At 34.6% G+C, this 23,187-nt stretch overlaps 1 protein-coding gene across 2 annotated transcripts; it reads right to left on the bottom strand.

The window, feature by feature from the left end:
* Positions 1 to 9,966: 9,966 nt before the first annotated feature.
* LOC131633346 (uncharacterized) lies at positions 9,967 to 17,878 on the bottom strand. 2 transcript variants are annotated; one of them, XM_058904060.1, is made up of 2 exons: positions 17,581 to 17,878; positions 9,967 to 15,303 (listed from the first exon to the last, which is right to left on the bottom strand). In XM_058904060.1, exon 2 carries the CDS (start codon positions 15,227 to 15,229, stop codon positions 14,234 to 14,236), a length of 996 nt encoding a protein of 331 aa, XP_058760043.1. In that variant the 5' UTR covers positions 15,230 to 15,303; positions 17,581 to 17,878; the 3' UTR covers positions 9,967 to 14,233. The 2 variants fall into 2 exon arrangements, 1 of the variants encoding a protein (XP_058760043.1); XR_009293301.1 differs by having other exon boundaries at positions 9,968 to 11,135; positions 11,235 to 17,878.
* Between the last annotated feature and the right edge of the window lie 5,309 nt (positions 17,879 to 23,187).

Raw genomic sequence — 23,187 nt, 5'->3', positions numbered from 1 at the left:
ATACCATATGAGGGTAGGTAGTCCTATACATTGGATGTGCGGGTCATTGAAGGGTTATCGAATCGTCATAGAGGCTATCCATACCATAAAGAGGGTAGGAAGTCCTATGAGATGTGAATAGTCATAAAGGCAACATGTAAGGATACCTTAGCCATCGAAGGGACTATCACCATTTAATCGAAGGACAAAATAATTTATACCAAAGGCGACATAGAAGGGACTATGATGTTTAAATTAGAGGGACATGGTGATTTTGAATCGAAGGCGGCATAGGCTAAGGTATCCCTATGCTTCGAGGGACTTGACTATTATTCGAAGGCAACAGAAGAGGGGAAACCCTAGAGGTGAGTGTGTGAACCATAAAAAGGAGTGTGTTATGTTCAAATATTTAATCTTTGAAGTTAGTGAGCTAACGTTCAATTATTAGTCTTTCCATGCAATCCTATTAGTCATACATCTAAGCAGTTAATATTAGCGGAAATTAAAATGCGGAAAGTAAATCCTATGCTATTAAAGGGCTTCGGGATGGGGGATTACAATAAAAACCAGTCGGGAATGCGGAAAGTAAAGAGGTGCGGAAAGTAAAAACTACGCTATTACAAAAATAACCTTGCGACCTATACATTGTTTCTAGGATTTAAAATAGATAATAAAAACAGTAAATATGCACGCATGCGACAATCAATGGAGTTTGGAGATGAGGAGAGAATCGGGAGGAAATCGAGCGTTTAGGAAAAATTAGGGTTAAAAGGTAGAAACCTAACAAATTTAATTTATCAAAACTTAAAAGTCTAAATTAATATTTAGTTAATTAAACCCTAATATTAAATTAACTAATTAATTATTGGTTGAAATAACTAATTAATCTAATTAATTAAAATTGGTTAAAAACTAATTAATCTAATTAATTAAAATTGGTTAAAAAAACTAATTAATCTAATTAATTTAAATTGATTATTTTTATTTGAATGATTAAACCTAAAGAGATTAATTTAACTAACCTAATTAGAATAATTCTCATCCTAATTATATTAAAATTAATGAAAGGGTAATAATTAAGTGTTAATTAAAAAAAAAACAAAGCAATCAAAAAAGGATGAAAGAGTGAAAAGGTAAGAAAATAGCCAAAAAAATTAATGTTGATGGCTGGGATTTGAACCCAAGACTATTTGCTTCCAGGTCTTCATACATTGCCAAGCGTGATGCGCCGTATCGGAGCCGTGGCTTATGAGTTAGCTCTTCCACCATCTTCACGAATCCACCCTGTTCTCCATGTCTCGCAGCTCCGTCCCTATCATGGCGTTCATCCTCCCTCTGATTTTCGCTCCCTTCTGAAGGATAGAAAAACACTTAGAAAGGGGGGGATTGAATAAGTGTGACTTTAAATCTTGGACGATAAAAATAAATGCACAAATATTTTTATCCTGGTTCGCTGTTAACGAAGCTACTCCAGTCCACCCCCGCAGAGATGATTTACCTCAACTGAGGATTTAATCCACTAATCGCACGGATTACAATGGTTTTCCACTTAGCCGCAACTAAGTCTTCCAGAGTCTTCTGATCACAACCTGATCACTCCAGGAACAACTGCTTAGTTCACTCCTAAGACTTTTTCTAGAGTCTACTGATCAACACGATCACTCTAGGCTTAGTTCACTCCTAAGACTTTCTGCTCAGCCAACTGCTAAGACTTCCTCTAGAGTATTCTGATCAACCTGATCACTCTAGTTACAAACTGCTCAGCCAACTGCCAAGACTTCCTAGAGTATACTGATCAACCGATCACTCTAGTTCCTTACAACTTAATGTAATCAATTCAAGAGTTTACAAATGCTTCTTAAAAGCGATAATCACAACTGTGATATTTCTCTTACAGTTTAAGCTTAATCTCACTAAGATATTACAACAGCAATGTAGTGAGCTTAGATGAAGATGAAGATTCTGAGTTTTGATTTGAACAGCGTTTCAGCAAGTTTGATATAAGTTGATTTTGTGCAGAATCGTTAACCTTGCTTCTCATCAGAACTTCATATTTATAGGCGTTGAGAAGATGACCGTTGAATGCATTTAATGCTTTGCGTGTTCCGTACAGCTTTGCATTTAATGTTATACGCTTTTGTCAACTACCTCGAGCCTTGTTCACGCTGTGTCTACTGACGTAGCCTTTAGTAGCTTTAACGTTCCTTTTGTCAGTCAGCGTAGTCTGCCACGTGTACTTCCTTCTGATCTGATGTTTGTGAATACGACGTTTGAATATCATCAGAGTCAAACAGCTTGGTGCACAGCATCTTCTGATCTTCTGACCTTGAAGTGCTTCTGAGCGTGATACCATCTTCTGATTTTCAGTGCTTCTGATCTCATGTTCTTCTGATGCTTCCATAGACCCATGTTCTGATTCTGCTTCGACCATCTTCTGATGTCTTGCCAGACCATGTTCTGATGTTGCATGCTGAACCATTTGAGACACATCTTCTGAGCGCTGAATTATGCGTACTCTTTATATATTTCCTGAAAGGGAAATTGCATTGGATTAGAGTACCATATTATCTTAAGCAAAATTCATATTATTGTTATCATCAAAACTAAGATAATTGATAAGAACAAATCTTGTTCTAACAATCTCCCCCTTTTTGATGATGACAAAAACATATATAAATGATATGAATTTGCGATCAGAAAGAGTAGACGGCAAAAGACAAATTACACAGCTATAGCATAAGCATATGAATATGTCTCCCCCTGAGATTAACAATCTCCCCCTGAGATAAATAATCTCCCCCTGAAATAAATACTCGAAGAACTTTGATAAAAGACTTCCCTGATTATTTCGGTAGAGACGATCATATAAGCTTCTGCCTTCAGAGAATTCATAGCTTCTGACTTCTGCTTCCATTGGACAGCTTCAGAACTTGAATTTCTTTGATCTTCAGAACATTCACAGCTTCTGACTTCTGCTTCCATTCAGGACAGCTTCAGAACTTGAATTACTGGATCTTTTAGAACATTCACATCTTCTGATTTCTGCTTCCCTCGGATAGCTTCAGAACTTTGAATGTCTACCAACATCACTTCATGCTAGATTTGTATCAAAACATTGTTGAATGTACCAGAGCATCATCTGAGCATCTCTACATCCTGAAATGTTACAGAACAAAAACTAAACGACAAAAGTCAGCATGAACGAGTTAGAACATAAAATGTATATTCAAATACATGATATGTATCAGAGCCAAATGTATCAGAGCATTTAGGCTAAAAACATGTATCAGAGCAAATAATGTATCAGAGCCATAACATTATATGTATCAGGGCAAATAGAACTTTGTCATAACAGGATAGACAATGATATTCAAATTCTATTATCAGTGCTTCTGATTCATTCTTCTTTCTTGCTTCTGATCTCTGAAGCTTGACAGCACTCAGCTTGCTTCAGTTTCCATGGTTTTGCTTCTAGTGTTTGCTTTGAAGATTCACTTCACTTCTCTGTATCTGCAAAACACTTAAACCATATAGAACTTGCAGTTCTTGTTAGTGAATGTGTGGGAGCCTTTACCCAGCAACTGATAGATTTAATCAAATCATTTATCATTTATCTTTCTCCCCCTTTTTGTCATAACATCAAAAAGAATATATAAAAAAAATTCAGATGTATAAAACGACAAAAGAAAACATTTACTGGAATGTAAAACACAAAGAAACTTTTTCATTGATCATCAAAAGATATTACAAAAGGTTCCTATGTTTAACAAGCAGAAAAACATTCCTAGCAAATACAAAAAAGGATTTCCAAAAAGGAAATCACTACAAAAATTAAAAACAGAACCCTAGCTAGACACGCTCTGTGTCAACCCATCAAGAATCCCGGAGGACTTCTTGTCTTCCAGACTGAAACCTCCACTGTAGGAGAGATCCCAGAACCAAGGAGGAAGTGAGGGACAGTTCACAGACAGAGAGCTAATGTTGCAAACGGGGCTTTCCCTTAACATAGAAGTTAAGAATATCATTCTTAACCTCCTCCCATAACTCAAGAAAGTCTTCTGTCTTTGGATGAAAGTTGATAACAACATCAAAGAAGAGTCTGACTTGAGCGGTATTAGAAGAGCCATCCCGAGATGCACAGAGATTTGTCGCCTTTGAGTCATGGAGCTTCAACAGGCTTAGGGTGAACGCTAGGTTTTGAGAGAAGAAATGAAAACCGAGAGAGAGAGAGAGAGAGAAAACTTTTAAGAGGAAAACAAAAAGATAGGAAACCAAAAAACCATTTTGAAGAGAATTTAAAAGAAAATAAAGTGAAACGAATGATGACTAGCATTTAATGTTACGTGACGTGAGGAGAGATAATAAAGACAAATGAAGTGACTGGCACAGTTACCTATGGTCGGCGTCCCTTCAACTGCACGCGCGCTTATCCATGAATAGTAACGACAGGTTTACCATCCCGAGATAAAACGTAACAGCTGTTTTGCTTTAAAAGAGGTTCTGAATCAACTTAGACAATGAAACGTTAGTAATAACCGAATCATAATTTCTAAAAAGATTTCAATCAGAACTTCTGAAAAAAAAATTGTTCCACATTCATTTCAGAAGATACTCATACATGAGAACTTCTCATCTTCTCATTCTGGGCATAAATCCATACTGATGTTCTTCAGAATGAACTTAAACCTATCTTCAGCCAGGGGTTTTGTAAAGATATCAGCCCATTGATGGTCTGTATCAACAAAGTTTAAAGAAATAACACCCTTCTGAACATAGTCCCTTATGAAATGATGTTTTATCTCAATATGTTTAGCTTTTGAATGAAGAATAGGATTCTTAGATAAACATATAGCAGAAGTATTATCACAGAATATAGGAATGTTACTCTCAAATATCTGATAATCTTCTAACTGACTCTTCATCCAGAGCATCTGTGTGCTACAACCAGCAGCAGCGACATATTCTGCTTCTGTTGTTGATAGAGCAATAATTGCTTGCTTCTTGCTGTACCAGGAGATCAAATGACTTCCAAGAAATTGGCAACTTCCTGAAGTACTTTTTCTTTCAATTCTGTCTCCAGCATAGTCAGCATCGCAGAATCCTACTAAGTTGTATTCTTTAGATTTTCTGTAAACTAAACCAACATTAGTAGTACCTTTCAGATACCTTAGAATCCTCTTAACAGCAGTTAAATGAGATTCTCTAGGATCTGATTGGAATCTAGCACACAAACAAACACTGAACAGAATGTCAGGTCTAGAAGCAGTCAGATATAGAAGAGATCCAATCATACCTCTGTATAGCTTCTGATCTACCTTCTTACTTACCTCATCCTTACCTAGGATGCATGTTGGATGCATAGGAGTTTTGGCTTCTTTGCAGTCTAGAAGATTAAACTTCTTCAGAAGTTCCTTCACATACTTGGTTTGGTGAACATACGTTCCTTCTGATGTTTGATTTATTTGTATTCCAAGGAAATACTTGAGTTCTCCCATCATGCTCATTTCAAACTCAGCCTGCATAGACTTAGCAAACTCCTTTCCAAGTGTAGCATTAGATGTTCCAAAAATAATATCATCTACATATATTTGACAAATTAAAATATCCTTTTCAAAGGTTTTACAAAAGAGAGTAGTGTCCACTTTTCCTCTAGTGAAACCATTATCCAGAAGGAAAGAACTTAAGCGTTCGTACCAAGCTCTGGGAGCCTGTTTCAATCCATACAATGATTTCTTAAGTTTAAAAAACATGATTAGGAGACATAGAGTCTTCAAAACCAGGAGGTTGATGGACATAAACTTCTTCATCTATATAACCATTTAAGAAGGCACTCTTAACATCCATCTGATAGAGAGAGATGTTATGTTGAGTGGCAAAAGAAATTAATAGACGAATAGATTCTAACCTGGCCACTGGTGCAAAGGTTTCTGTGTAGTCAATCCCTTCTTGCTGACTATAACCCTGAGCCACCAGTCTGGCTTTGTTCCTTACCACTTCGCCTTTCTCACTGAGCTTGTTTCTGAAGACCCATTTTGTACCGATTATATTGAATCCATCTGGTCTAGGAACAAGATCCCAAACATCATTCCTTGTAAACTGATTTAGTTCTTCTTGCATAGCAATTATCCAGTCTGGATCTTCTAGAGCATGATCAACAGAAGTTGGCTCGATCAAAGATACAAGACCTAATTGACAGTCTGCATTGTTTCTAAGGAATGCTCTTGTTCTGATTGGATCATCCTTCTTTCCAAGAATGACATCTTCTGAATGACCAGAGATGAGTCTGGATGATCTTCTGACAGATGGTTCTTCAGAAATACTTAGATCCTCCAGAGAAGCTGATACTTGATCTTCAGATTCTTTGCTTCTGAGAAGCTCTGCTTCTGATGCGTTGCTTCTTGGCTCAACAACTTCTGATATGTCAATATCACAACCTGCAAAATTATCACCTTGCTTTGGTTTTTCAGAACCAAGCTTATCATCAAACCTGATATTGATTGATTCTTCTACAACCAATGTTTCAGTATTGTATACTCTGTAGCCTTTTGAGCGTTCAGAATATCCAAGAAGGAAACACTTTTGAGCTTTGGAATCAAACTTACCAAGATGATCTTTAGTGTTCAGAATAAAGCACACACATCCAAAAGGATGGAAATATGAAATGTTGGGCTTTTTATTCTTCCACAATTCATAGGGAGTCTTATTAAGAATAGGTCTGATAGAGATTCTATTCTGAATATAACATGCAGTGTTTATTGCTTCTGCCCAGAAATGCTTAGCCATATTGGTTTCATTGATCATGGTTCTGGCCATTTCTTGAAGAGTCCTATTCTTTCGTTCTACAACCCCATTTTGCTGTGGAGTTCTAGGACAAGAGAAATCATGGGCAATACCATTTTCTTTGAAGAATTCTTCAAAGGGTCTGTTCTCAAATTCACCACCATGATCACTTCTGACCTTTATGATTTTACACTCTTTTTCAGATTGAATCTGAATGCAGAAATCAAAGAACACTGAATGAGTCTCATCCTTGTGTTTCAAGAATTTTACCCATGTCCAGCGGCTATAATCATCTACGATGACTAATCCATATTTCTTTCCTCTGACAGATGCTGTTTTGACTGGGCCAAACAGATCAATGTGCAAGAGTTCTAATGGCCTTGAGGTAGAAACAACATTCTTAGACTTGAATGCAGGTTTGGAGAACTTGCCCTTCTGACATGCTTCACAAAGAGCATCTGATTGGAATTTCAAATTAGGGAGTCCTCTGACAAGATTCAGTTTGTTAATCTGAGAGATCTTTCTCAAACTAGCATGACCTAATCTTCTGTGCCAGACCCACTGCTCTTCAGAAACAGACATAAGACAAGTCACCTTCTGACTCATAAGATCTTGCAGATCTGTCTTATAAATGTTGTTCTTCCTCTTGCCTGTAAATAGGATTGAGCCATCCTTCTGATTTACAGCCTTGCAAGACTTTTGATTGAAGATTATATCATAACCATTGTCACTTAATTGACTGATAGATAAGAGGTTATGAGTTAATCCTTCTACAAGAAGTACATTAGAAATGGAAGGAGAGTTACCAGACTTTATAGTTCCAGAGCCAATTATCTTGCCCTTCTGATCTCCTCCGAACTTGACTTCTCCTCCAGACTTAAGCACCAGGTCTTGGAACATAGACCTTCTTCCTGTCATGTGTCGCGAGCATCCAGAGTCCAGGTACCATGACATGTTGTGCTTTGTCCTTCTTGCAGCCAAGGATATCTGCAATAGGAATAATCTTATCCTTAGGTACCCACATCTTTTTGGGTCCTTTCTTGTTAGATTTTCTCAAGTTCTGATTGAACTTGGGTTTAACATTGTAAGCAATAGGAGGAACAGCATGATAATTCTTAATGTGAGTTTCATGATATTTCCTAGGTTGTGTCACATGCTTCTTAGTGTGTGTTATGTGAAAACTTTGTGCATGTGAGGTGTGCCTAATATCATGAGAGTGGCCATACTTGAACTGATCATACAATGGCTTGTATGTAATTTTCATTTCATCAACAGGTTCAAGTTTGTATGGGGTTTCACCCTCATAACCAATGCCAACTCTTTTGTTTCCAGACACAGCATATATCATAGAAGCTAGCTGACTTCTGCCAATACTTCTAGATAAGAACTTTCTGAAACTTAAATCATATTCTTTCAGAATATGGTTCAGACTAGGAGTGGATTTTTCTGAATCAGAAGGAGATCCAACATTATTGGATAATTTTAAAAGTTTTTCTTTTAATTCAGAATTCTCCAACTCAAGCTTCTTTGTTTCAAATTCAAATTGCTTTTTCAGCTTTTTGTATTTGAGACTAATCTGAGACTTGAGTTCCAGAAGTTCAGTTAGACCGGAAACTAACTCATCTCTAGTAAGTTCAGAAAATACCTCTTCAGAATCTGATTCTGATGTAGATTCTGATCCGTCATCTTCTGTCGCCATCAGCGCACAGTTGGCCTGCTCATCTTCTGAATCATCTTCTGACTCATCCCAGGTTGCCATAAGACCTTTCTTCTTATGAAACTTTTTCTTGGGACTTTCCTTTTGAAGATTTGGACATTCATTCTTGTAGTGTCCAGGCTCATTGCATTCATAGCACATGACCTTCTTCTTGTCAAATCTTCTTTCATCAGAAGATTCTCCACGTTCAAATTTCCTTGAACTTCTGAAGCCTCTGAACTTCCTTTGCTTGGTCTTCCAGAGTTGATTTAGCCTTCTGGAAATCATGGACAGTTCATCTTCTTCTTCAGATTCTGATTCTTCAGGATCTTCTTCTCTGGCCTGAAAAGCGTTAGTGCATTTCTTGATATTTGATTTTAATGCAATAGACTTACCTTTCTTTTGAGGCTCATTTGCGTCCAGCTCTATTTCATGACTTCTCAAGGCGCTGATAAGCTCTTCCAGAGAAACTTCATTCAGATTCTTTGCAATCTTGAATGCAGTCACCATAGGACCCCATCTTCTGGGTAAGCTTCTGATGATTTTCTTCACATGATCAGCCTTGGTGTATCCTTTGTCAAGAACTCTCAATCCAGCAGTAAGAGTTTGAAATCTCGAAAACATCTTTTCAATGTCTTCATCATCCTCCATCTTGAAGGCTTCATACTTCTGGATTAAGGCAAGAGCTTTTGTCTCCTTGACTTGAGCATTTCCTTCATGAGTCATTTTCAAGGACTCATATATGTCATAGGCCGTTTCCCTGTTAGATATCTTCTCATACTCAGCATGAGAGATAGCATTCAGCAAAACAGTTCTACATTTATGATGATTCCTGAAAAGCTTCTTTTGATCATCATTCATTTCTTGCCTTGACAGCTTTACGCCCCTGGCATTTACAGGATGTTTGTAACCATCCATCAGAAGATCCCATAGATCACCATCTAGACCCAGAAAGTAACTTTCCAGTTTATCTTTCCAGTATTCAAAGTTTTCACCATCAAATACCGGCGGTCTAGTATAACCATTGTTACCGTTGTATTGCTCAGCAGAGCCAGATGTAGATGCAGGTGTAGGTATAGTCCTTTCACTTTCATCAACCATCTTTTAAATGAAGCGTTTTTCTCTTCCTGAATATTTTCTAAACACGGTTAAGTGCTTGCACCTTAGAACCGGCGCTCTGATGCCAATTGAAGGATAGAAAAACACTTAGAAAGGGGGGGATTGAATAAGTGTGACTTTAAATCTTGGACGATAAAAATAAATGCACAAATATTTTTATCCTGGTTCGCTGTTAACGAAGCTACTCCAGTCCACCCCCGCAGAGATGATTTACCTCAACTGAGGATTTAATCCACTAATCGCACGGATTACAATGGTTTTCCACTTAGCCGCAACTAAGTCTTCCAGAGTCTTCTGATCACAACCTGATCACTCCAGGAACAACTGCTTAGTTCACTCCTAAGACTTTTTCTAGAGTCTACTGATCAACACGATCACTCTAGGCTTAGTTCACTCCTAAGACTTTCTGCTCAGCCAACTGCTAAGACTTCCTCTAGAGTATTCTGATCAACCTGATCACTCTAGTTACAAACTGCTCAGCCAACTGCCAAGACTTCCTAGAGTATACTGATCAACCGATCACTCTAGTTCCTTACAACTTAATGTAATCAATTCAAGAGTTTACAAATGCTTCTTAAAAGCGATAATCACAACTGTGATATTTCTCTTACAGTTTAAGCTTAATCTCACTAAGATATTACAACAGCAATGTAGTGAGCTTAGATGAAGATGAAGATTCTGAGTTTTGATTTGAACAGCGTTTCAGCAAGTTTGATATAAGTTGATTTTGTGCAGAATCGTTAACCTTGCTTCTCATCAGAACTTCATATTTATAGGCGTTGAAAAGATGACCGTTGAATGCATTTAATGCTTTGCGTGTTCCGTACAGCTTTGCATTTAATGTTATACGCTTTTGTCAACTACCTCGAGCCTTGTTCACGCTGTGTCTACTGACGTAGCCTTTAGTAGCTTTAACGTTCCTTTTGTCAGTCAGCGTAGTCTGCCACGTGTACTTCCTTCTGATCTGATGTTTGTGAATACGACGTTTGAATATCATCAGAGTCAAACAGCTTGGTGCACAGCATCTTCTGATCTTCTGACCTTGAAGTGCTTCTGAGCGTGATACCATCTTCTGATTTTCAGTGCTTCTGATCTCATGTTCTTCTGATGCTTCCATAGACCCATGTTCTGATTCTGCTTCGACCATCTTCTGATGTCTTGCCAGACCATGTTCTGATGTTGCATGCTGAACCATTTGAGACACATCTTCTGAGCGCTGAATTATGCGTACTCTTTATATATTTCCTGAAAGGGAAATTGCATTGGATTAGAGTACCATATTATCTTAAGCAAAATTCATATTATTGTTATCATCAAAACTAAGATAATTGATAAGAACAAATCTTGTTCTAACACCTTCCACCGGATCTGGAAGCTTTACCTACCACAGATGAACATAACGGAGCTAGTCAGAATATAGAGCAACAGAACCTTGAACCTAATAGTGACAATACTAGAAAGCTTACCTTCCACTCACCGCCGGTTTCAGAATCACATACACCACTCGTTGATGGAGGTTCACAAGAGGAGAGTCACGTTGACACTAAGGAGGAGCAAACTACTACAAGAAACAAAGAGAGTTTAAGTGAGGAATGATTTCTGGAGACAGAGCAAAAGATTTTATGAAACAAAGTGTTGGAAGTGATAACACTTCAAGTACCTCAAATGTTGTACTTGTGAGTTCCATGAATTTACCTCTCTCCACTTCTCGTCCGTTGGATCCTGCAGATCTAGCCGTTGCCACCTCGAAAACATGCAAAATCTCTGCATCACGCGTGGCCTTGGCTCCCACATCTATCAATGAGCTGTCTCCCACTAATATTTCTTTCCCGCCAGCTGTTTCCCAACCCTCACAGATTCCTTCCACAACCTCGTTTTCTTCTCCATGGGCTGCTTCCTTTCATCCGCCCAGCAACACTGTTAGGCCCAACCTTGAGGACAAGGTTGTTATTGGGCCGGAGAGTAATGATAGAAGGCCCACACGTTTCAGAATCAAGCCCAAAAAGCTACAAGATTTCATCACTTATTAAATAGGGGTGCTATTAGTTAGTCTTATTTTATCCATTTTCTAGTTTGGGCTTGGCCCATTAGGGTTTAATATGTCTTCTCTTGTATGTATTTATAGCCTCCTTATGTTTTGAAGGAGGCAAGAAAGAATTGATATTTTCTTAGTTATCGTTAGTTTTGTGTTGTTTAATGGCTAACTCTTAGATTTGGAAAATTTGCTAAACCCCTTTCTATCAACTTATTAAATGGTTAGTTCAGAAAATTGAGTCAAATCGGGTCCCCCATGTTCACATGCGAGCCAATTAGAAGAGGAGAGAGTAGCGCCTTTGCTGACCGGCCACTCAAGGTACTACGCGTGTGGTCAACAAAAGACCAGGACTGTCCATGTCATCATCTTCTTCAACAAAAAGCTGCGGATTTTTAGAAACAGTTCTAATGCCAATTAGCTACGGATTTTGACACCAGTTTTCGTAGCTAAATCCAGGAAAGTGTAACCTGCAAAAATCAGCATCAAACGAAAATGAAAACCGTCCAGATCTCGTTAAAATTAGCCTCTGAACACGAATATGGTATTTATTTGGGCTGAAACATCTTGGAAACATGAACCCGATCATGTTCTTGGTTTGTGCCCTAACCATGGCATAACCTCGTTCCTGTATTAAAGCTTCATAACCTACGTTCCAAATATCTCTAAACATCATCACAAACTCAAACACATGGTTAGTATTGATTTAAAAACAATAAAATGTTGTATACGAAAGTCATAGTATGCATGAACATGATGAATTTCTTATGAGCTTTTCGAATGTTACCAAGCCAATGCCATGACTCAACCTTATCTTTTATCGACCCAAAAGCGCGTTTGGACGTATGGGAGGCCTTGAATCTTCCTGAAACGTGTTCTTACTCATGCCCTAACCTTTTGCATTTTTGAAGAATTTTTAGGGGGCTTTGAGAGGACTTTGAGGCAAGGTTTTTTTTTCGTGGGAGAGAGGCTGATTGGAGAGTATATATATAGGAGACAACATTAGGGTTTTTAGTTTTGGAAAGGAAGAATTGGATTGTTTTTAAAAAATATTGATTTGTAAAATACATGAAAACTTTCTAAATCCAATCCTAATCTGTTTTCCACAACTTTTAACGTGTTATTGGCCCTAAGATGGACTTGGTCTTGATTCAATGAATGGAATCTTCTTGCATGATTTGATTTTATTTGATTTAAATTGAATTTACATGAATAAATCCAAAATAAATATAATAACAATCATAAAATAATTATCAAATGATCCTTTGGCCTTAAATGATCTCAAAATGACGTGGATTACCCAAAACTTATGGCCCATTACTTGAAAATACAATATCCTTCATTTAGGGTTTCATGTTCTTCAAATTTCTCCAACTTCTGACAGTCATAACACTCTCAATTTTCATCCTATGAAGGTGTTTTAGGATTTTTTGGAAAGCTAAAGATGTCCTCTACAAGCCACTATGGAAGATTTTGTGCATTTGGATATTTTATCTTAATGATATTTGCTTTGACAAAAAGCAGCTTTTTGTGAATCTTTAAAAGGACCTATAATGTTTTGGCTCATATTTCCCAAATGGTGAATTTCTTGGTCTTGAGCCCAACATCAAAGTTGTAGAGAATTGAATTTCCTTGAGAATGAGCTTTGGGTTGGGAAATTTCTGATGAACCATGTGGGAGATATGATCAGTCAAAGTTCAGTTTACTTTCTCCTTAAAACCCTAATTTAGAAACTTTGTCTTTTGATGATTTTCGATCCTTCTACTGATGAATCATGATCAACCCTTGATCAAATGATGAATGTGACTTCAAAACATTGATGTTGACCAAAAATTAGGAGTTTTGATTGTGATTTGACCATAGTTGACTTTTAGGTCAAACTAGTTGATTGTTGATCATTTGAGTTTTTTATTGAGCAAACTTGTACTATGAGACTTAAAACTTGGCCTGAAGATACTCAGAATCATATGAGATACCATTAAGTCCACTTGAGGTCTCAGAGGTCCCATTTTCCTTGATTAGATCCAAACCCTAATTTTGGTCCTTATACTTAGGAGGAGAGTGAACATGCTTTAGAGATTGTATGAGCCTGTGGAGACTATCTGAGCCAAACTATCTTGATATATAGTGGGAAAATTTTGGGTAATGACAGCTGCCCCTGTTCAATCTTCTTAAACCTGAGGATGTAGATTGGCCTATGTGCCTATTGGAAACTGAAGGTGGAAGAGGATTAAACACTAGAATACTCAGAAATTTGCCCTTGCTGGTACATGGACTTATGTCGGAGATGGGCTTAAAGATTCCATCCAAGTGTTGGCAAAGTGTTATAAGGGATGGGCTTAAAGATGCCATCCAGGTGTTGATAGAGTATTATCTAAAACCGATGCTTTTCAGACTGAATCATATGCATTGATTATATCCGAAGGAGAGATTCATCAAAATGAAGTAATGTCTTACAGAAGACTATCTGGAGAGGTTCCTGAATAGGGTAGATCAATGACTGATGTAAATAAGATTAGACTTTAAACAAAGCTCGGGAAGGATTGTCTTAGAGAAGACTAACTAAAAAGCTCCCTAAAAGGGCAAGAGATGTCTTAGAAAGGATTGCATAAATATTTTAAGGAATATTACCTAAAAAGGTTGGGATACGTCTTAAACAAAACCAGTTCTTTTTCCATTAGGGGAGGTTGGACTCGAGAAGCCATTTCCCTCCACCTTTGGGCGTACTCCTTGAATGATTCATCCTTCTTCTGTGACATGTTTTGTAATTGCATTCGGTTGGGTGCCATGTCCAAGTTGTACTTGTAATGCTTTAAGAAGGTGTTGGCCAAATCATTCCAGCTTCGGACAGAAGACTTCTCTAATTGCATGTACCAGTCAATGGACGCTCCGCTTAAGCTTTCTTGAAAGAAATGTATCATTAGCTTTTGATCGTGGGCGTAGGCAGCCATTTTTCGCACATACATGCGCAAGTGATTCCTCGGACATGTGAGTCCTTTGTATTTCTCGAAGTCGGGAATCTTGAATTTGCGTGGGATAGTTAGGTCTGAGACCAAGCTCATTTCGAAGGTATCCACGTCGAAGACATCGTATCCTTCTACCACTTTTAGTCTCTCTTCTAGCGTCTTGATTTGCTCACTGTCCTTGGAGTCTTCCCCAGAGTTAGGAATAGACTGTTGTGTTTGAGGTGCTTGTTTTGTGTTGTCCACCTCTTGTACTCCGTATTGTAGATCCAGGTAATCATCATCCTTAGGGACATTGCTAGCAGGAATGCGAACTGTGCGGATTGTCCCTTTCGTTTGTGGAGTGGGGACAAATCCTTCTTGGGAGGTCTCTCCTTTCTCTTGGAACTGGATAGCTCTCCTGACAGATTGGGCCTGAGATTTGTCCTTAGCTGGGCCAAAGCCTGAAACAAATCCTAGCAGCGGGTTTTCGTCGTTGGGGATCTCATCCTGAACCAGGGTATCCCTAGACTGAACCTCTTTTGCTTTTTCTTTCTCGTCCCTGAGGGCCTTCATGAATTCTAACATCTGAGCCATACCTCCTTTAACCTCTTCCATACTAACCTTTAGTTGATCCACATCTTCACGAAGGGCAGTTTGATTCTGTTCTAGCTGCTCCATCGATTTCTTTTGCTGAGATCTGGTTTGATGAGACGGTCGGGATGTTAGGTTATCCTTCCCAATGGTTCCTTGCTCTGGAGATAGAAGAGAAATCTTCTCTTAATGCCATGAAAATGATGTGTATGCCATGCATGATATGCTTGATATCCTTTTTTCTTTCTTTTTTTTTTTTGAATAAAATATGATGCAAGAATGCCCCTGATGTATGATGAATGGAAAAAGAAATAATAAAAAAAATGATCAACACATATATATACATATAGCACATAAGCACATAAGTTCATAGGTTCGACGTAGCGGCTCTTGGGAGCCAACCTTTTTATAGGGGGTTCTAGAAGGTCTCATGGGGTCGTTCGTAGCCTCCGAGACTTTTTGTCTCTTTGGGTTTTAGAACAACTCATTTTATCCATGAGGTTCGAATTTTTGGGGTAGGTTCTCGGAGAGATCAGCCAAGTATCCAGTCCTGCTCTCAACAAAGTCAAGCCTCGTTTTGGACATTTCCGAATACTCAACCCACTCCGAGTGGAGTTATCAATGAGACTCGTAGGCGATTCATGCTCCCCTATTGATCTCAAAGTTAACTCCCACACTTAGGGTTTTGACATTACATTATATGTCAACAGTGCATATAAAAATATGACAATTAGGCAATTAAATATAAATATATTAACATAAACAATTAAATATAAACATATTATAAACAATTAAATATTTTTAGATAAAAAAAAAATAAAATTTTTTTTTAAAAAAATAAAATAAAATAATTACAAACCCTAAAAAAAGCGAATTAGCCAAACCCTAAAAAGTTGTCAAACCTAAACCCTGCCAAAACCTAAAACCTATAGGAGCATAGTATTCACCATTCAAGTTATCCCCAGCAGAGTCGCCAGCTGTAGCAACCTGCCTAAAAATTATAACTTTAGAGTCGCCACCTATTCTGAAGGGCGAATAGGAAACCCTACGCAGTATAGAGATCAGGGTAAGATACTATATTCAGGTCGAGGGAAGGTGTTAGGCACCCTCAACCCTTTCCTAAAGGCTAACATCTCAAAGATAAAGGTTTATGGCAAGGCTTATAAAGAAAGGTGACAGAGAGTAATAAGAGTTAAAGGCTAATTATTTGAACATGATTAGAGTTTGGAAGAGGGGGACTCGCCTTGTTGCCAAGTGCCTACGTATCTCCTTATGGAGAATCAGAGTCAACGTAGTTCGGGACTAGGGTTGTACGCCTTTAGAGTTGAAATTTGATTTGAGATGGTTTGAAGGCTTTTCGAATTGTCTAGGGTAAAAACCCGTAAGTTGATATTGAAGCTGTTTTGAATGAGGATAAAAATCTATATTTTGAAATTGAAGTTTTTAAAAGGTTTGAAAAATGTTTTGAGATGGGCGTACAACCCTGATTTTAATTTGTACTATTAATCGCGATAACCAATAGGTTTGATCACCATAGTTAACAGATTAATAAAAGCATTGCTAATTATTCTAATCGATTGATTCGATTATCACCGTTAGCAAATTGATTTGTTTTAATTATTTAATTTTATCGTTATCCCTCATAATCAATAGCTTTGATTACAAATAATAACGAATTGATAAAGGAATGCTAATCATCGTAACCAATAGATTTGGTTAAAACCATTTAGCAAAATAAGTTTATTTGAATTATATTTAATCAATTGGTTGATTACTACCCATCGCGACCAATAGATTTAATCGAAACGGATAATAAATAGAATTTTATTATCTATTACATTATTAATTCACTTTTTTAAAAAAAAACAAATTAGAAATATAAATAATAACTAGAATTGATTATATAATTATATAAAAATAAATAAGCAAATAATAGAAATGAAATGGGCTTAAGAGTATTAAAACATGGGGTGTACGCTAATGGTTAATGTGAGTTGATAAAAATCTAAGCTCATTACTACTAGCATCACAATATACTAATTATCAATTAATTGAATAAAAATATATATTAAACATAAAATCCTAAACAAGAAAATATTAAAATATTGTATATATGTATATGAGATTAGTAAGAAGGTACTAAGAAAATTGGAAATATAGCAGCATGATCTGATAAGTGTCAAAGGGGCGGTGGATTAATAGCCACATGAGTTGAACTTTCAAATTTTCTTTTCAAACAATCATGTACCGACACGTGACAAAAACCGGAAGGACCCAAAAGAATAAAAAATTGTATGTATCCAGGGATGAGAGAAGAGCACAATATACATGTATATTATCTCTGCCTTTGAAACCAAACCAAGACTTCACTATTTTCTTTTCTTAAAAAAAAAAACCACAAAAAGATTTGTAAATAGAAGAGTATTAGAAATTAGTACCGAAACAGAGATCTTTTCACGGTAGGAATCGATTTCGGCGCGGCTGAGTAAGGTAAACGGTGGAGCTTGGTCTGTGCGGCTTCCAACAGTGGCTGCACAGCTATTAGTCAGAATCGCGTCGGTGTCGACGTCCACGACGGTAGCGTTTTTATTCTTTGGCTTCTTAAGTTTTTTCCACTCCTTCTGAACAACAACCTGTAAGTAAAACTAAAACAACAACAAAAGGGTGAAAGAAAAGGTTATAAAATCAATGGAGACACAATCCCTCCTTTTTTTTAATTTAGATGTGGTTTTTATAATTATACTAGTAAAGGACCCGTGCGGGCGCACGGGTCACGTAAAGTCGATATAAACAATAAATAAATATATAACGATGGTTAATAAATATATATATATATATATATATATATAAAAGATACACAAATTAAAAATAAAAAACAATTGAAATTATAATTGTCAAATGAATATTAATTTAATCTAGTTAGAAATATATAGTTTAGTAGAAAAAATAAATAAAATAATTAAGTAGTCATCTACTCGTGCGTTCGCACACATTATACAATATAGCTATAATCTATCGTGAGTAGTCATCTACCCGTGCGTTCGCACGTATTGCACAATATTATAAATAATAAATAAATATAATATATGTGATTATATTTATTTGATTTGGTAACAGGTACCAAACTTTTTTGTCCAAATTTTGTTTATTGTCACTCATACCCCTATATTATTATAAGCATTTGAAATCTTTTTACTTATTTTAAATAAAAATTTCAATATATTTAATAGATTTATTTTTCCAAAAATATCAGTTATAGGTTAATATGTACATATAAAAAATAAAGGAAATAATTAAGCATTTATCTATCACAGTTGTAAATAAATATAATATAATGATGATTAAAAATGTAAATAAAATATATACACATTAAGTAGATTTGTCCCGTCGAAAAATGTATATTTGAGTAGAAAAATAAAGAAAATAATTAAGAAATCATTTACCCGTGTGTTCAGTTCATACACAATGTTATTATAAGAGGTGTGTAGGTTTCCCAAGAAGTTGTGGAGGCAGGTCATAATGAATTTGGTTTTATCAATACGTTAATGAATTGTCTGCAATAAATAAAATTATTAAAATAGGCTTTTTAGTAAAAGGTATAATAGGTTTTTTTAGTAAAACTTATAATAGGTAATCATGGTACTACCTCTTAATGATTACTTTGAAAATAAATATACTATCTTAAAATTTAAGAAATTTTATATTATAGGCTTGTTTATATATTTTACCTATAATATAATAGTTGACATAGTATATTTTTATTTGTAATTGAATTTGGGAAAAAAATAAAACTTACGTAATTGAAATGAATATTATAATTAAAAAAATTATTTAATATTATATTAAATAATTATTTCTCTTAATTTTTTTACAAATAAGATAGTTATTTTATAATAAAGAGTAAGTTTTTAAAGAATAAGATATTCAATACCAACTCTTTCCCGTTTTATAAAAAAAATTATATAAACAGTTGGCTTTTTCCCGTTTATAAAAATACTTATAATTTATTACCGTTTATAAAAAAAATTGTATCAACAGTAAATTATTTCTTGTTTATAAAAAAATTTGTATAAACACTTGACATTAGTTATTAAATATTGTATAAAATTAATGTCATTTGTTGATATTGTATAGAGAGTTATTTGAATTCCACCGTTATAGGTTAATATGTACATATAAAAAATAAAGGAAATAATTAAGCATTTATCTATCACAGTTGTAAATAAATATAATATAATGATGGTTAAAAATGTAAATAAAATATATACACATTAAGTAGCTTTGTCCCGTCGAAAAAGGTATATTTGAGTAGAAAAATAAAGAAAATAATTAAGATATATCTTATGAAGTTATTCCATATATATTTAAACAATACACATATTAATTGGATGAATATCTGTAATAAATTTAAACATGTAGTATGTTAAATAAAATACAGCAATAAAATATATATACATATATATTGTATAAAATTATAAGTTTAACGTGTATGAATTTGGTCATTAAAAACAATGCATATAAGAATAATAATAATTGTTAAATAAATAAAAAGACCTTTTAATTATTGAAAAAAATAATTAAAAAATGAAATATTTTTCATAATAAAGAAATTATTATTATATAACAAATTATACATTGTGGGATATGAGCAATAATAGATTACAAAGTTATTTTATAACACCTATGTATTTTCTATAGATTACAAAGTTATCATATATGAATTTGGTAATTCAAAACAATGCATATATCAATAATATATATATATATATATATATATATATATATATATATATATATATATATATATATATATATATATATATATATATATATATATATATATATATATATATATATATATATATATATATATATCTGGTTTTGTTATGATAAATTATTAACAAATATAATATATTTTAAATCATACGATGTCGCACGGGTCTGGTCGGGATTTCACATTACATGTATCTAGTTTTGACTTGTAAAGTTCCTTTATATATATCAAAAAATTTATGCAATAGCTGATATTTCATTGATACGTTCACTTCTACCCGTTAATTCAGATGAGTTAATTCTAAAAATTTATTAAACCTATTTTAGATATTATTCCATTTTCTCAAGTTCTTTTATATATATCAAACATTTATTCAATAACTGATATCTCATATATACATTCACACCTACCCGTTAATTCAGATAAGTTAAAAACTCAATTGAATCCGAATGAGTTAACTCTAAAAATTTATTAAACATATTTTAAATATTATTCCAGATTTCCAAACATAAAATATATGACAGCTCTCGTCAAACTTACGAATTTTACAAATCTAAAATGTAATTATTGTAGTTATCATTTAATTGCCTTTAAGATATATGATAATAAAAAATTGAATTGAAAGCTCGAAAAATTGGATTCTCCGTATTTGCATTAAAGAAATTGTATCAACAATAGACTATTTTTGTTTATAAAAATATTTGTAACTTATTCCCGTTTATTACATCAATTGTATCAATAGTTGACTATTCCCGTTTATGCAAATATTTGTAATTTATTCCGATTTATAAAATCAATTATATCAACATTATTTTAATTTGTGAATACATTTATCTATTGAGAAATTATGATTAATATTCGAGAATAATAATTTTAATAATACATTCAGTTTTGTATTAATATAAATTTATTATAGATAATAAAAAATTACATTATTAAGTAATAATATAATAATTTTATGGTGAGATCAAATTCTTCAACCTACATTATCCTTGACCATTCAATATAGTAGTTCTACTCTTTTACTTATCAACTTATATACGTAAATGCATAGTAACCAACCACACTTTGAATATGAAGAAAAATATCAAGGATATGGTTAACTCTTTATATATATATAGTTTATGCATTATAGTTTATTCAATGGTTTTATAGGAAAATATTGAAAATAAGATAATTTATAAGTAATTGTTCATTTCAAATATTTAATAAGCTTGATTTGGGAGTTGATATTTTCTTTACACACTAAATAAACATATCAATGATCCTTCTGGCTTGCTGAAATTATTTGGATCGATTTCATCTGTGAAGTTAAAAATATTCTAAATTTGTTTCACTTTTATTTCTAGTAGCCTGATATATTCATTCTGATTTGTTTTAGACTTTTAGTTTTGGTAGCTCATTGGTAACGTATTTTAAATTTAGTCGGTGAATTTTATAATTAGCTTCGCGTAGAAGGAGGAAAATAAACTGGCCAAATGTATTCATTGTAAAAGGCGGAGGCTTTCTGCTTTGACATTGGAGAATAATAATAACAATAATATTAATAGTATTGCATCAAGTTCACGGTAGAATCCAACAAAAGAACAAATAAGTGTTTTGGAGAATTTGTATAAGCAAGGTACAAAAACACCAAGTTCTGATGAAATACAACAGATAAGGAAATTCTTTGGATATTATTATCATCATATGATAGGGAATTTGACGGGTAACTTAAGATTACGCGGCTGAGATTATATGGGTCATTCAGTAGCTTAGTCTATACGGCAAATGCTAATCCTTGACCGCAAGACCAGATCACCACCCAAATTAATTAATTATATTAACAATTGATTTAATATGAGGAACCATCAATTCATGCAGACCTTCTACAATGCAACTCATCTTCAATGTAATTAACAACACAATTTCAACCATGTAAGAAGAATGACATAAGCAGAAGCAAGAAATATGTACATCAATATGAAGTTCTGCTCATCATCGAGTGTTCCTTTCTTTAATGTCAATTTGTTAAACAATAAGAATATACTACCAATTTCACCTAACCATCATGTGCAACTTCCACATCCACTGTCAGATATGAGTTTCCAAACACAATGCACCAATTAGACACATTCATGAAACTATATTGTAAACAGTAAGTAATCAAAAGATAGGATTTACATAAACAATGAGGAACCTCCCGGGAAAAACACTTCACCCGAAAAATTGCATGTGCTTTAGTAATCTTACTCACCCATTATCATGCCTTCATAAAAACGAAATCGAACAATAAACCATTCAGCATTGTTACGAACAATGAATCAACATAAAAAGAATTGAATGAGGAAATGAAATTGACCTTAAAACGATGACCGGATTGGAAGCTACGATCTCTTTCGCCCTTGGCTATCAACCCAAGGTTCACAACCATAAGGAGTGTCCCGTTCAAGATATTCAAATAGCAAGTAGCCCTGAAAATTGACAGATTCACCAACTTCTCTCTGTATACACACAAACTCAGAACAATGATATCAAACCTTTACAACACAAACATAATACTTTCAGTTAAGGCCTCATATTTTTCAAGGGATTAAAAGCTAGGTCCATCCTGAACAAATTAAACAAAAGGTTGAACAAACACATGCAGTTGATTTTCTTCCACCATTCAATTGTCTCAACTTCCATGAAATTCTCAATTCACTAAAAACAACTCATTTGTGTATAATATAATAATAACACACCTAATGGAAAGAGTGGTATTTCAACAATTATAAGTTCTCACTGATCTGTTGCTCTATTAGCAATCTAATGTACACCAAAGGATAGAAGCTCAGCCAGGGTAGTTCCCCAAAAATTATGTTTATTCTTTCATATATTTTTGAAAGGGGCAAAGGTATATAAGATTAAATAAGGCATCATGGATGCCTACAAAAACCATTACATATTGTTTATCCTGCTAGTGAATAACAACGGGTCCTAAGAACTACCAAACAGAAGATGACACTTATCACATATAAAATACCACCTAAACCAACTATTAACTACTAACCATTACATATACCACCTTCACTATGAAAATAGCAACTAAAAAAAAAAACAAATCACCAAAACCTATAAAACAGAACACCAGTTTACAAACTTTCGCAATGCTGTCGAAACTAAATAAGTAGAGTATAACACTTTTTCTGTCATAACAAAAAACAGTAGAAACAATTAGGGGCTGCTAAGTTATGAACTTATGATAACAGTAGAAACAATTAGGGGCTGCTGCTTAAGTTTCACCCGGTTT

Source organism: Vicia villosa, unplaced genomic scaffold (genome assembly GCF_029867415.1).
Source record: "Vicia villosa cultivar HV-30 ecotype Madison, WI unplaced genomic scaffold, Vvil1.0 ctg.001117F_1_1_2_unsc, whole genome shotgun sequence".
Lineage (NCBI taxonomy): Eukaryota > Viridiplantae > Streptophyta > Magnoliopsida > Fabales > Fabaceae > Vicia > Vicia villosa.
The sequence above is the reverse complement of the archived record's forward strand: the minus strand, read 5'-3'. Positions and strand labels throughout refer to the sequence as shown.